General features: G+C 44.2%; 1 protein-coding gene across 9 annotated transcripts in view; it reads right to left on the bottom strand.

Annotated features, from left to right (window-relative positions):
• The window catches only part of DLG3 (discs large MAGUK scaffold protein 3), a 107,581-nt gene that overhangs the window by 48,285 nt on the left and 43,047 nt on the right, over window positions 1-16,249 (bottom strand). For all 9 annotated transcript variants that reach the window (XM_056809282.1, XM_056809284.1, XM_056809285.1 and 6 more), the window contains one exon: window positions 6,744-6,858. In XM_056809282.1, the coding sequence (XP_056665260.1) occupies window positions 6,744-6,858 (115 nt within the window). The remainder of the gene's footprint in view (window positions 1-6,743; window positions 6,859-16,249) is intronic.

Here is a 16,249-nt window from a genome sequence, read left to right as displayed (position 1 = left end):
GGAGGAATATAAAGCAAAGGGAAAAGCCCTGGTTCCTGTCCTCAGGGAGCTTACAATCTAGTAGCCATACCCTAAATACAAATAATGATTGTTAGCTGGGGGTGGAGTTCGAATCAGTGAAGGTAGAAGCTATTGCAATGATCCACACAAGAAATGAGGAGGGGCTAGCCTCCGGTGGGGGTTGTATGAATGTCACAAAAGGGTCAGATGGAAGAGTTGTGGAAGTGGAATAGCCAAGGCTAGGCACCTCACTGCATAGTTGACGATGACTAGAAGGATGGTGCTGCCCTAGACAGGGGTATGAATGGGGTAGATGCTCCCCTAGGTGGGAAGCAATGAGATGAGGACTTCCAATTTGGGACACTTAGGAGCATCTCGACCAAACAGAAATTACGTAATAGGGAGCTGGTTATTTAAGACTAGTTCTCATAATAAGGGATGAGGAAGATGGAGGTGGGGAGAACAAACAACTTACTGATCCTCCTGGGTAGGGTCTGCAAAAAAGTCACACCACGTACCAATTAATGTGCACCAGCTTTACATCCCTCCTTCTAATGACAACTGGGAATCAAAGACATATCTCCCTTGGCTCAGGAACTGTGATCTAAAGAGAAACGTTCCTTCCGAAGTTACCTGTGGCCCTGTGCTGCCTGATTGCTGACCACACAAAGTTGATAAAGATCTGGACGAGTCCTGCCAGCCCGGCCAATTCTGAAGAACAACGTGAGGGCCCAGTCCTAAGAGTTGAGACTGGGCCAAAGGAGAACTTCTCTCAAGAGGGCCCGACTCCAGTGTGTACCCTGGAGGAGGATACAGAATGTAGCTGCTAAGAGTTCTTTGTTCATGTTTTCCAGAGAAGCTGTAGGCCCAACTAGAAAATTATGGGGAGGAAAGGAGGAGAGAAGGGGAGGGGGACAAAGAGAAAGAGAAGCTTAAGGAATGGCTTCCCCAAAATATAAAAGTAAAGGGAATTTAAGTACTCAGAGATTCCTGGAAAGAAACGAACCTTCATGGGGACCAGACCGGTCTGGGGATCAAAGTAAGAGAAACACGGCACAAGCAACACTGAGAGATGCATCTCCTGTGAAGTCCTGAACACTTGTTTGAACTGGCTTTAAAATCCTACCTGTCATCAAAGTGAGTCTCTGTCTTGTGCCACATCATTTAGCAACAAAAGCTGGACAGAGTGGAGATTCCAGAAATCAGCTAGTACAGGCCTGGGCACAAAGTTTCAATCCATGAAGCCCAGTGCCTGGCACACAGCAGACACAGCTTGCCAAATATTTACTGATTGAGTAAGCTGCTTGGGGAAGGGGTAACCCTGAGGAAGGGGAGGGGGGGGGCCCAGTTGGAGAATACATAACACTTTCACTTGGCTGCATTTGGGCTTCTGGGAATCAGCATGGCAAGATGTCCATGTCCTCTGGGCCTCTCAGATTCCTCATTCCTCCACCCTCAAGATGTTCACACTACAGCAGTGCCTCACCTCAAGAGTTTAAGCCTGGTCCCGGGAGGAGCTTCATTTTTTCTAAACCATTTCATTTATTCGAGTATTTAAGTATTTGACTTTGCCCAACACTAATATGACTTCCCCTGCTGCCCAGATACTATATTCCTCCAAGGGCATATCCAGAGAAATACCACTGAGAAGACACCTACTGCTTCAGAAGCCTCAGGGTAGAAGAGAGGGAAGTGAAGAGGGAAGGAGTTTGGGGAAGAAGGGAAATGGATTGGGAGAAGAAGCAGAAAGTAAAGAGAGAGCAGAAAGAAATTTTGCATAGCTCCCTACCTGGCCTATGTAGCCCTTCGCCAAGACCTGCCTGGGACCCCAACATAGAGAAATCAAGGGGCAGAGCCAAGGTACTGAAACATGTGGCTTCCTAGGCCCATTATTCACCATTCTGAACAATGTCTCCTTGAGAGGATGCCAGTGTGGCACCGAAGGCAAAGGCTGGGACAGAGAAAGAAGGCATTTGTGGCCCCAAGGGATTAGTGGTCCTGAAAGAGAGAGTTGTGGCACTGGAGAAGAGAGGGTAGAGGGCAGGGAGGAAGTGGGTAGAAGGGGAAATATCTAAAAATAAACTTCTGGAGGTCAAGGTGAATACAATGGAACAAGACCAAATACTAATAAAATAGAGTAAGAAGAGGTAAAATGGAGCAACTTTATCTCATATAAAAGAGGAAGGAGGGCTAAGAGTGCTAGAACCCTCCTCTTAGCAGATCTGGGTTAAAGAAGAAACAACATAGACAACTAGAAGGGTAAAAAGTACTTAACTTATGTAACTTAACATATAGAGTAATAGGAGGGAAAGGGGATAGGATGAGAGAGGAGACTTTTAAGAGAAGGAAGGGTCAATTAAGAAAAAGAAGGGCAAGGAGATAAGAAATGAGAGGGATACCTCAAAGGGAGTACATATCAAGAAATAGAGTGGAGAGATAAGGGAGGGATTTTTAGAATCAAACTCATATCAAGAAACAGGAGGGCAGAGTTAGAGGAATAAGGAAGGGACTTCTGGAAAAGTGCATAGGATAAGAACTAAAAGGTAAGTGGGAAGGGACAAGAGAGGGACCTATAAGAACCTGGACCAATTTGGAACTAGGAGGGCAAGGGGGAAAGATAAGGGAAGATTTCTAAGAAGAGGTATGAATTGGAGAGGCAGTAAACAGAAGAAATTGGGACACCTGAGAAGGGATACAGCAAAAGGAAAAGGAGGACAGTGAGAAAAAAACACAACTAGTAATTATGATATTGAATGTGAATGGGATGAATTCACCCATAAAGTGAAAATTAATAGCAAAATAAAAACCCCAAACCTGACAATATGTTGTTTACAAGAAATGCACAAAAAATGAGAGACACACAGAGAGCAAGAATTAAGGGTTGGAGCAGAATAGACTATGTCTCAGCTGATACAAAGAAAGCAGAGGTAGCAATCATGATCTCTGACAAAGATAAACTTAAAATATTTAAGCAAAAGAGATAAACAGGGAAACTATATTATGTTAAAAGGTATCATAGACAATAAAGCATTATCAATATTAAACCTATATGTACCAAATGTTATAGATGGAAATAGATAACAAAACAATAACAGTGGGGGGAGGAGGTCTATAATTTTTCCCCTCTTACAATAACCAAAAAATAAATAAGAAAGAAGTCAAGATTAACAGAATCTTAGATAAGTAAAATATTAGTTATCTGGAGAGAATTGAATGGAAACAGAAAAGAGTATATCTTCTCGCTGGTACATGGCACTTTTCCAAAAATTGACCATATATTACAGCACAAAGACATCACTATAGTTAAATGTAGAAAAGCAAAAATATTAAATGCATCCCTTTCAGACTATAATGTGATAAAAACTGGGACCATGGAAACAAAAAGTAAAAAATAATTGGAGACAAAATAACTTAATCTTAAAGAATGAATGGGTTAAAGAACAAATAATGAATAATTTCATTAAAGAGAATAATGAGACAACATACCAAAGCCTATAGGATACAGATCTAGATATAGCAAAAGCAGTAATTAGAGGAAAATTTATATCTCTAAATGCTTACATTAATAAAATAGAGAAAGAAAAGATCAATGAATTGAGAATGCAAGTTAAAAAACTTTCTAGAAAGAACAAATTTAAAATTCTGAACTAAACAGCAAATTAAAATCCTTAAAATTAACGATGAGATCAACAAAACTGAATGTAAGAAAACTATTGAATTAAAAAATAAATCTAGGACTTGGTTTTATTTTTAAAAATCAACAAAATTGTTAAGCCATTGGTTAATTGATTAAAAAAAAAGGGAAGTTCAAATCATTAACATTAAAGATGGAAAGGCTAAATATACCACCAATAAAGATGAAATTAATTATTAGAGAAGTTATGAAAAAATACTTTCCATTTGTTCTTTTACATAAATTTTAACACTATGGAGTAGCATGGTATTAGATTCTCTAGCAGAGTGAACCTTCCTCTATCCTACTGTTTTCTCTGAAGCTCCCTATGTACTGGGCATTCATTAGGTCCCCACATACCTACCTGAGGCTAGCAGCAGATCTAAGCCTGAACATATACATAATTCAAACATGGTTTCTGGTGGGTCAATAATGGTTTAGAGCAGGGGTCCCCAAACTTTTTACACAGGGGGCCAGTTCACTGTCCCTCAGACCGTTGGAGGGCTGGACTATAAAAAAAAACTATGAACAAATCTCTATGCACACTGCACATATCTTATTTTAAAATAAAAAAAAAAACAAAACAAAACGGGAACAAATACAATATTTAAAATAAAGAACAAGTAAATTTAAATCAACAAACTGACAACATAATGGCCCCTAAAACAGGTGCATCTAGGGGAGTATGAGGGCCATTGTACTACCATGTTTCCCCCAAAATAAGACACTATCTTATATTAATTTGACCCCCCCACCAAAACAGGGGGTGTCTTATAAAACACCCAGTGGCGGTGGTGGGCTTCTCACAGTAAAGGCCCACCGCTGATGTCACAGGCCAGATCACCACTATCCGATGCCCTATATACAGTACTGGAGGCAGTGCTGTGCCTGTGACACTGTATACCGCTGTCTGGGATAGTGGAGGCTGCAGTGCTGTGATGGGCCTGTCCCACCTTGCACAGGCCATCACCGCCACCACTATACAGGGCAGCAGTATACACAGTGCAGAATCCCCTCCCCCACATCGCTGCTCACCATGCTGACATCTTCCATTGTGCAGCCACATAATCCTTTGCACAGTGCCTCATTCTTGTTCAGTTACTCTCAGAACAAGGTGCCATACAAAGGATTATGTCACCGGAAGTAGTACTGTATGTGAGATATGCCGTATTTTGCGATGCTGCCACATATAGTACTCCAGGAACACAGGATGCATCCCGTGCTCCTCTCACTGACCACCAATGAAAGAGGTGCCCCTTCTGGAAGTGCAGTGGGGGCTGGATACATGGCCTCAGGTGGCTGCATGTGGCCCATAGGCTGTAGTTTGGGGAGCCCTGGTTTCGAGAGTATAAATATTCCGCAGAATTCTTACTTCTACACTCAGCATACTATGGAGGTAATCCTACATTCCTGAGGGGTTGTGCCATTGGAACAAAAGCTCCACTGGGTATGATCAAGCTGGAAAGACTTGGTTTTAGAAAGAGTATGGTCCTGGCAACAGATTATGTCCACCGCTTGAATACCAACTAAGCTAAATGTGGTCCTGGTAAATATGTTGTCTGAGAACCAGTTTGGTTAGAGCAAATGATATATATGAAATATATATATGAAATTATTGAAATATATGAAGAGATAAGAAAAGAAAAGGGAATAAGAATAATACATATTATGATTAAATTTTTAAAATACCAGCCTCAAAAATCAAGAGGAAAAAAGGATCCAAGGAAAAACAAATCCCAAGGGACCTCAAAAGCAGAGGATGTTATATTAGCATACACACATTTATAAACAAATTTGAACATGGAGTTTGTGATTTTGTACATAACTTTTTTGCATTTATTTAAAAGTTTGTTGGTTTGATGGTTAGTAAGCATATAATAAAATTAAAAAAATTTTTAAACATTAAAAAAAATTCAGAAGGAGTTGCCTACAAAACAGCTTCCCACACAGCCTGTGGGAACACCAAGGTAATGATCCTGCACATGACACTTCTGTGCCCCCCTCTGGGAGGGCAGTCTGGAGCATTCATTCTGATTTCTTCCCATCAGGTCCCTAGGATGGAAATAAGGGCTCTGAGCTAGAAAAGAGGCTTTTCTTTCGACTCCCAAGCTTAGCAGTGCTACCTTCTAGGGGCATGACTCCTCAGGCCTCTTTTCTCCTCAAGCAGGAAGTGGATATTTCAGCTTAAGCAAAGGCACTATTAACCCACAAGGAGACCAGATGAAAGATTTCTTTGGGAAGAACAGGAAGGGTTCCTGGGAGACTTTCTGGCCATAAACGCTAGCTCCCTACTGTGGGATTCAGGAACATACCAAAAGAAGAAAAATAAATCTAGCAACACAAAAAGAACAGCAATTACCTGCACCCAGAGGACGGAATCATGACCAGGCAACTAGCAAAAAGTGCTCCCTTTTCCCCAAGGACAAAAGCTACCAGACAAAGCACTGCTGAAGCTCAGCAAAGAGCTTGACCATAGCCCCAGGCTGTCACACAGTCTCTTGTCTCTAGAGTCTCTTGCCTATTTGCCAAGGGCCCAAGCTACAAACAGACACATAAGATGACATCGCCTTGCTTGTGTGGCCATATTGAGCCCTCAAGCTGCTCCTAGTATTTGGGCCTCTGTTCTACACTCAAAAGGATAGCACCAGGAGCTGACTGGACCTTGGCTTCTCAGTACAGTGGCATCCTCAAAGTTCTGGCACAACAGCACTTGGCGATGGCAGCTCCTGGACTCACACCTCGTTAAATACATAAACCAATGCCACCTAAGAGAAGACACCGGGCTTTCCCCTCAAATCAAACTTGCTTGCAAGGCCAGGACTTTAAAGCAAGAAGTGCTCTCTGAGTACTGAAGAATAACAACCACCGGACAAGATTCTGAAATTCCCGAACGCAGAAACTCTCCCAGGACAAGGTCACTGAAAAGTAAAAGGCAGACTCCAGTTCACTAAGAGGAAGAGACACTGACTACAAACCACTAGCACTTAACCCAAAGGAAGTCCTATTTGTCTAGTTGTAGAAGACCGATCTTTTGCCCACTAGGTAAACTTTCCCAGTTTGTACATCTTACCGGACATAGAGAGATCTCTTCTCGCTGGTCCGAAGGGAGCCTGATCCAGAGCTCATGCTGCTGTTCATCATTTGTTCCCGCAAGTCGTGGATCTTGGATTCAAAGCGACTGTATTCTAGGATGGGGAAGAGAGGGAAGAGGAAAATAATTAACCCAAAGTACCAAGTGCCCTACAATCACAATTCCAGGGACCTGATAGAACTTTGTAAAATAAACTCTGAAAGCAACTTCCACCAGCCCCATTGGTTTTCGCTTGGTCGCCAGAACCTCTCTTACTTGGGAAGAAAGAAATTTCTTCATGCCAATAGGAGGAAAGAATCCCTGGAAAATGGGCAACATTTGGACAACCTGAACTAGAGAAGGCCTTTACTGGCCTTGAAATCTGATCCTTGAGCAAACAAACAACTGGAGGGAGGTTCTAGTTTCATCTTTACAGCAACATCAAGACCCAAGGAAAACAGATGGTACAAGAGACTTCCCCCACCCCCTTTTCAAACAACAGATGGCCCTCAGAATACAAAATGGTGGACTGAGGGAAGGACCAGAAGCCACCACTTCCTTCTCAATCTAGGCAGGACAGTAGTGGTGCCAGCAACCTTTTTTCTAGACTGGCAGGAGGCAGGGATGGGGGAGTGAGTGGTAGAAGCCACTTGAACAAAGCAAAAAAGGGCTTGAGACTAGGTCACCTGGCTCCCTCATCACATTACTCACTGAAGAGGGAGTAACTTTAACGACCAAATTCATTCAAACCACTAAGACACAGGCTGCTAGCTCCCTAGCCCAAATGTCACACCTATGTATCTGTTCATGTCCAGTTTCCCAGTTTGCCCATCATGAAACACCAAAGAGCCCCTCATTTCTCTTAGCAAATCCAAAAGAAAATTATTTTCCGTAAACCATTGGTGGTGTGTGTGTGGGTGATTATCACAACAGGATTTGCCAGGAGATTTTTAGAAGTATCAATTTCCTCTACTACAGAGAAGGCAAACCTTTTAGAGGCGGGTGATATGAGAAATGTCCTCAGGCACCTGTGGAGAGGGGCAGGGGAGAAGCCCTCCCCTGTATCCCTCTGGCTTTCTAGTAATATACCCTGGTGAACTCTGTGCTGGGGTGATGGCACACAAGCCCACAGAGAGGGCTGAGTGCCCCCCCCTCCAGTATATGTACCATAGGTTCACCACCACTGTTCTACTGCATTTACAAGGATTTAATTTTTAATAAAAACTTCCTTCACAGAAATACACCTATTATGTGAAATAAGGTGACTCGATAGATGGAAATGAGAGAAAATATGCTAATTGTCACTCGAATCTGCTTTTCAGAATGGAATAAAGCAGAAAGACCCTGCTAAGGCTGATTCCACAAAAGCATATCAAGATGCCTCCAAAGATCGGTACTCAGCATGACCATCTCATCTGGAGGGTCTTAGAGGTAGAAAACCCAACACCTGTTCCAACAGGTAACACTCCTTCTTTTCTCAGCGGCTAAATAAAAAAGGCAGTGGAGGTGGAAAGAAGAGGTGGGGTGGCCAGGTCGGCTTGTACAAGGTCTTAGCTTCCCAACAAAGGCTCAACAGACTTTGCTTAGCTGCTTTCATTCACCAAAGCTTGCTTTGGTAAGTGTTCTGGTGATTTGTCTTCCTAAAATCTTGGAGGAGCAGATAAGTCATTGGCTCCTGCTATAGATGTGAAAAGCAAAACCACAAGTACAGGACCACCATCTCCAGACTGATGATGGCGTCATGTACAAGCAGGCCCTGTTAGAAGAACTGGCCTTCAACTCTGGAAGAGGAGAGTGAAGAAGGAAGGGAGACAATTTGGATTATATAAACTTCAGGAAACTCATATGGAAATTTGTTATTAAAATTTAAAAAAAAAAGAACTGGCTTTCAAAAGCTCATGACTCCTCCCAAATATAAGTGATCTTGGCCTGCCCAGCCTCCCCCAATGATCTCCTAGGATGGGCATTATTGGAAAGACATTTAAAGACATTTGTGTTTATGTCTTAACTGGTCCCACAGTACTATAAGCCTTCTGTAGCATGCCCCCTAATGTACTGAGGGGCACCCAAGGCCTCAGAGGAAGTAGGGGTTTCACAAGTGTTTGGTGAATTTCCAAAAATCCCATGACCTGTCAAAGCTGTGAGTGCCTCTAGGAAGAAAGTATCTTGGTCAACAACTCCCTCCTATACACCCATCACTCATTTTACAGAGGGGGAAACTAAGGCTCAGAGAGGGAGAGAGGTTTGTCCATGTACACAAAGCTAGGGAAGAGGTGGGAGTCAGGAGTCTGAGGCTTGGATTCACAGAAGGTTGGAGCCTCCCCAGAAGTACCCGAATTCAATTCTGCATTCATTAGAAGTTTAAGTATAAAGGATTTCATTTGGGTTTTCACAATTACCTTCACAGGTATAAGATGGGAAAGGTACAGCTAAGGGCTTTTCTGCCTCTAACATTCTAGGATTTTCATTTAAAATAAATGTTACTGATGCTTTTTATTTTTGACATCATTTCTGAATCTGTAGTACCCCACCACATCCATCCACCAATATTAAATCCTTTCCTTGATTTTTGTTGGGGGGGGGGGTTAAGGTTAAAAATCCTGTATTTTACAGATAACAAAACTGAGGTCCTGGGAAGGGAAGTGACTTTTGACTTGTCAGAGGCCTTATGGTGTCATTGGCCAAGGCGATTACAGAATCCACATTTTTTCCCTCTGGTTTGACCCAAGGGCTTAGGTACCCCCACTGGTCATGAAAAAGGCCCAGCCAGCTTGGGGTGCCACTGCAAGCATAGGGACAGGCCAGAATTGGGGCCAGAAGGGGGCTGGCCCCTTCCCAGTCCTGCCCAGGGAGCTGGGCCCACACTTGGCTTCCTGCTGCTATTCCCTTGCCTTAGCCCAAGCAGAGCTGATAGACTGAGGGCAGTACCAGGTGGCAGGAAGGGATTTCTGCCAAGGCAGGCCCCTTTTCAGGGAAGACGAATAAAGGACAGAAATATGTGGTGAACCCAAAAAGGAAAAAAATCTCTCCTTGTATCTGTGTGTTCTTTCCCAACTCGTTTTTATTTTCCATTCTTTGGAATCAACTTGTCCCATTCCACTCCCACTAAGCAGTCAGGCCATGACCGTTGCCTAGTAACTAGGTCTCTTCCAAATAAAAAAATTCAGAAAACAAAAAGCCAAACTACCATATTTCCCTAGACTTTGGGGCTGAAGCAGCTAATCCAGCCTTCTTGAAACTCAGTGCACCCAAGGCTTTTGCCCTGAGCAATCTTCCATTTGTCCATACTGGCTGTTAAGGGCTATTTCCAGGGAGGCTTTTCACAGATGTCAGATCAATTGGATCTCCTCCTAACTTTGGGAGGTCAGAAGGGTGAAGGTCTGAGCTCACCCAGCTAAGAAGCAGAAGCCGGGCCTTCCTGCCTCCTGCCTGCCAGCCCAGAGCACCAGGTACCCCAGTGCAGTGGCAGCAGCTAACCAATGACAACATCCCCATCTACACGGTCAGCGTGGGGCCAAGGCAGCTGTGAGATACCAGTGTCCTGGATTTGGAGTAATAAAACCTGAGTTCCAGTTCTGGCCCCATGATTTGAGGCTGGGAGCCATCAGGCCACAATGAGTCACCTGTGGTAGCTAAGGAGGCCACAGAGTGGCCCTTTGCAAGATGTGATTGCCCACTCTATCCCCTTTTGCATGACCTCTCTTATCAATGTCCCTTACCTATGGAATTGGCATGATTATTATTCCCCCCAGTCTCAAAAGCAATAACGCAAGAGCAAAACACCTGTACCCAAATTCCCCAAAACATCACCAAAAGATCAGACCCCTAAGCCCAATCCCAAAAAGACTATCATGGGTTAACTTTTACTTAGGTACATAATCCCCAGTGAAATCACAGCTACAAGCCAAGCCCAAAAATTTCCCACTCACAGAAACCTATTCTCATGAAGCCAACACACAAATCAATCATAGAGGCCCATACAATAAGTACAAGTACATCAAGCTTCAATATGCCTCAGTGACTCAATTACACAAATCAGTAACTCAGGAACTCCCTAGTAAAAACCCTGAGAAATGATCAGTCTATTATTAAATTTGAATTGTGTTCCCAGTACCCCTCAACTTCAATGGTATGACTGTTGAATTGTCTTTTAAGAACTTCTGATTAATTATTCCATTTTATTAAAAGCAATAAGTAATTTTCCTTGATTGTTTGTAAGCTCAAAACTTCTCACAGGGTAATGAGAAAAGTAAGCCACCTATGATGAAATCATTTATCTTGTGTGCTGTCTGTAATCACAATACAAGAATATAGAATGTTAATCAAGTGACTTGTTAAAAGTTAATGTATCACTTTTCCAATTATCTCTCTTTGAACATGTGTGTTAGGTAATGTATTTGAGTGCCAAGAAAATGGGTATAAAAATAAAAACCAAGCCTGGGGATGGCAGAGCAGCTATCAGATGCAAAGCAGTCCCATGGCCATAATGATTAAGCTGTCTTCCATTTGTTATGTATTTTGACTGATCATTAGCCACCCATAGGGAACCCCTGGAGTCAGGAGTGAGGCTGGACCTCGCCCATAAGCCACATGGCCTTGGGCAAGGCCCAAATACTCTGACCCTCACTTTTCTTTTCTTCAAATTTCTAGGCTTAGTCCTCAATCCTCTGATTCTGTGTATGTGTAAGGAAGGAAAAAAGGGAGTCAGCAACTGTGCTAAGTACTTTTCCACAACTATCTCCTCTGATCTTCACAACAAACCCATTTTACAGATGAGGTAGAGGAGGCACGTAGCTAAGAAGTAGATGAGGTTGGATTTGAACTCAGGTCTTTCTGATTCTGGGCCCAGCCTTCCTCCACAGTGGCGCCATCTCCAGCTGTCTCTGTCTATACAGATAGAAGCTACATTAAAAATCACCCTTCTGACTGCGCTTAAATGTTGAAGGCCCTGGGCATCTGTGCTGGTAACCCTGATGGCTTCTTGAACATCTGTTGGACAAAGTGATGTTCACTGAGGGGGACTAAGGATCCCAAATCAACATCAGCTAGTCGACAGAAAGCCCATAATTTAGAACAGATACACGAGCCGACTCAAAAAGGGCAGGAGCACCAACCTAAGCTATCCCCTCATCTGAAAATTGCAAGCATAGTTTCTGATGGCGGGACAACCTCCCTCTTCCTGCTTAGCTCCACGTCACATGAGCCAGTTCGTTAGAGCGCTTGCCTCTTTATGCTGCGCCTGCGGCCCCTCGCTCTCCTCCAATTCTTGGCAGGGAGAGTGAAAAGAAGAGAATTTAGTGGGGTCTGGATGAATGTCACTGGAAGCAGATCTTGGACAAGCATTTATCAAGCACCCACTAGGGGCCAGGGACTGTGCTAAACTGGGAGTACAAGAAAGGCCCCGAACAGTCCCTGCCTGCCCTCACTCAAGGTGTTCCCAGACTGTGGGGGAAGAGGACATACAAACAGAAGGAAGATTCCAGAGGAGGAATGGGAAAGGGGAACAGTGGCCTGGACCTGAAGGAGGTCAGGGCAGCAAGAGTCAGAGAAGAGGAGGGAGAGTGTGCCAGGCGTGGCAGACAACCAGAGAAATGGGAGGAGAAAGAGGACACAGGAGAGAGCAGAAGTAGCACAAGAAGACTGGAAAGGTGGGGGTGGGGGCAAAGGGGGGTGCAAAAGCTCTTCAAAGTCAAAGGTTCTTTCTTCCTTCTCTGAAGAGCTGCCGATCTTGCTTTCCCTAGCCCTTTCAGTCTGATGGGTGACTGCTCTAGCTCCCAATCTTTCCGACCAGTTCTGAAAGTCTGTGGTTCCTCCAGCCCTCCCTCTCCCTCAGGCCCCATCCACTGGCAAACACACACGGTTCTCCTCCACATAGGAAATACAAAAGCCTCATGCCGAAGTGTCCCAGCAATCGTCCGATTTGTGGCTGGTCACCACTCTAACTCCGGCCCCCCTCCAGCAGCCACTCCCTCCCTCCCTCTCTGCAAACTGGCTTCCATCCCTACCAGCTACCAGTTACAACTGCTCTTGTGGAGGACATCAGCGAAAACTTCCGGTTCGTGCAGCTTGGGCAGTCTGTTTCATTTGACACCCCTTCTTAGAATTCCTCCCTTGTTCAGGTCCACCTCCCACCCAAAGGGTGGAATCTCTTCTCCAGCATTACTGGCCAGGGTCCAGCCTGAAACAGAATACTTCCAGCACCTCAAAGTAGTGAGCTCCCCAGAGCAGCCCTTCTCTGGGTTGGGAGCAGGTGAGGTGGTCTGCCTAGATAAGGTCTGGGCCCCTGGAGGTGAGGCCCTGAGGCCACAGCAGCAGGAAACTTCCAGGCAACTGGAGGGAGCAAACAGGAGCAATCTGTCTCTACAGAAGGATCACTCGCTTATCTACGCTTTCTGGTCTTCTGGCCGATATTTGAATCTGGCTCAGTGACACTCAGGAGCCCCTGTGTCTGAACCCTTCTGGTCTAGAGCAAGATCACAAGGCCAGGCTGTGCCAGGAGGGAGGGCTTGAACCCAAGACCTTCTGGCTCGGAGGCCAGCTTTCTACCCACATGCCTCTCCTACATCAATCCAATTGAATAAATAAATGACAAGTGAAACAATGGACAGAGAGGCTTATCTCTGACCCATATTTCTCCTTCATCCCACAAGATCATCAACATCATCACCATCAAAATCAGCATTTATACTTTACAAAAGATGAACCCACTGGAGCCTCACAACAATGATCCCCATTTGACAGAGGAGAAAACTGAGGCAAACTGAGATGAAATGACTTGCCCAGGGTCACACAGCTAGGAAAAGTCAGAGGCTGAATCTGAATTCAGATTTTCCTGACTCAAATCCCAGTGCTGCCACCTAGCTGCACTACAAGTTAGGGAAGTGTTCAGACCTCACCCTTGGACATAAGGATGTCAACAGAACCAATGCTATTCCCTCCCACATCTTGGCTTCCTGGTCCCACCTCCTCCAAGCCTCAGAATCTGCCCCTTCCATTGGAACTTCATCATGTGCAGGAACAAGGCTGTGCCCTCTGGTCTGATCCAGAACTTGTAAGCCTCACCACTTCCTCCTACTCTTCATCCTCATGAGACTTCCTTTTTAATCTCTCTGACCTCCATCTCATCCTTATCTTCTCGCCTCCTGTTCAATCAATCACTGTTCCTGCCTTGTCAAACCTCAACCCTGAGTCATACCTCCTCACTCATGTTATATCACCTCCACAGAGGCCTCCCCCCCCCACAATCTATGCCGAACCTTCTTGTCTCCTGCACCAAGAGAGAAGCCCACTCCAGCCTTGGACCTGGTTCCCTTCCATTCACCCCACCACCACAGCCTCCTGTCCCTCATTCCTCCGGGCCCTTCTCTTCTCCTGATCATGGCCAACCCTCTTCCAACTCCTCTGGCAGGTACCTCCACAAAATGCCCTAATTCTCAACTTGCCACTAATTACTGGTTCCTTCTACAAATGTGCCCCCATCTACCCCCACCCCAAAATAGAAAGCCCTGCCTTCACTTGACCCTACCATCTCAACTTTTCATTCCCATGATTCCTCTCTCTACTTTCTTCAGTCTAAGGCCTAGAAAAGTCATCTACATATTGCCTCTACTTCTTCCCTTCTGCAATCTGGCTTCCCAGTTTACTCAACAAATGACTCTACAATTACTGAGGCCCTCTTAAGAGCCAAATCTGACAGTTTTCATCCTCTGGGTACTGTTTGAGGCTGCTGACTATCCCATTCCATTCCATCCCATTCCCCAGATTCTTTCTCCTCCCTGGAAGAGGGAGTTCATCAGTTCTCAAGGGTTCAATTTTCTCTATGCAGATGATTCCCAACTCTACTTATCCAGTCCTGATTTCTCAAGAGCTTCAGTCCCACGTCACCAACTACTTTCTAATCATAATCATAACAATGATGATGGTGATAATAATAGCTAGCATTTATATCGTGTCTACTAGGTGCCAGGCAACATGCTAAGTGCTTTATAAATATGATCTCATTTTATTCTTACAACAATCCCAGGAAGTAGATACTATTATTATTCCCATTTCACAATAGAGGAAATCGAGGGAGATAGCAATAAAATGACTTGCCCAAAGGGCAGTGAGGTGGCACAGTGGATAGAGTGCAGGACCAGGAATCTGGAAGACCTGATTTCAAATCCAGCCTCAGCCACTGAATAGTCATGTGTCTCTGGGGAAGTTTTCACTTCACCCTTTTGCCTCAGTTTCCCAATCTACAAAATGATCTGGAGAAGGAAATGGCAAACCACTAGTAGCTTTCCAAGAAAACCTCGAATGGGGTCATGGAGAGTTGGATGCAACTGAAACAACTGAACAACAAATGATAATATTCTAACGTAAGATCTATTAGGATCCTAACTCTATCATCCAGTGTGTTAGCTATCCATTTCAGCTTTGTGTCAACTAAACTTGAGAATGCATGCCCTCTATGTCTTGACGTAAGTCACTGATTAAAATGAATAATCACACAGAGAGGCTCAATTCAGTTCCCAAAGGGAGGCCACCTACCATGCTGACATCAAACCATTATAATTTAATCCTGTGTATAGCCATCCAAGCAGCTACAAATCCATCTAACTGTACTAACTAGACATCTAACCCACATCTCTCCATCTTTCCCACAAGACTATGATGAAGTACACTTTGCTAAAATCTCGACATTTTTACAAAAATGTTGGTTTAGACAAGTATCTTACATATACCATATACCACAATAAAGTTCAAAATGGATAGGCGATCTGAATATAACTAGCCACAGCATAAGGAAAAAATATGTGGGGATAAAACGAGATCCTATTTGTAAAGGGCTCTGCAAACCTCAGAAGTAGCTATAGAAATGCCAGCTGTTTATTTTCTGAGGAGTCTTGTGGCTTCTCCAGCCTTCCAAAGGGTTTCGTGACACGGAAAGGTTCCTCCTTTCTCAAACTGGTAGCCCTCTCGAAAAAAGAACTTAGATGACTGGGAAGGAGGGAAAGGAGAGAGGCTGGGAAAGAACTGGTTATGTTCTTGACACACATCGATCTGTTGATGAAATCAGGCCTCTTCTAATCATTCTTTTTTGAGAAGCTCCCTGGTCATATCCTCAGGTTCTAAAAGTTTCCCAGGATTTGAAGTCAAGATTGGGGGAAGGATGCTTCGTAGACTATTCTTATAAGCTCCAGCTCTATTCAAAATTCAAAATATTTTTTTTAAATGGAACCCTTCCTCTTCATCCCTAAATTCATTCATTTTTCTCCCTTCCTTATTTAGGTCAAGTGTAAAGTCACACAGCTTCACAACCTGAACCTCATTCTCAAGTCCTCACTCTCCTTCACTCCACACCGAAACCAGTCAACTCTTCCTCCACAAGCTCCCTGCTACGTGCCCTTCTCTCCATTTCCATGGTCACTACTGTACATCATCCATCAGATCCTCAGCACCTCTCACCCTGGACTATGATAAGGGTCTCCCTGCCTCTAAGATCTCCCTCTCCATTTTCCTTC

This window comes from Monodelphis domestica, chromosome X (genome assembly GCF_027887165.1).
Source record: "Monodelphis domestica isolate mMonDom1 chromosome X, mMonDom1.pri, whole genome shotgun sequence".
Lineage (NCBI taxonomy): Eukaryota > Metazoa > Chordata > Mammalia > Didelphimorphia > Didelphidae > Monodelphis > Monodelphis domestica.
Note: the sequence above shows the minus strand (reverse complement) of the source record. Positions and strands in the feature narration are given on the sequence as shown.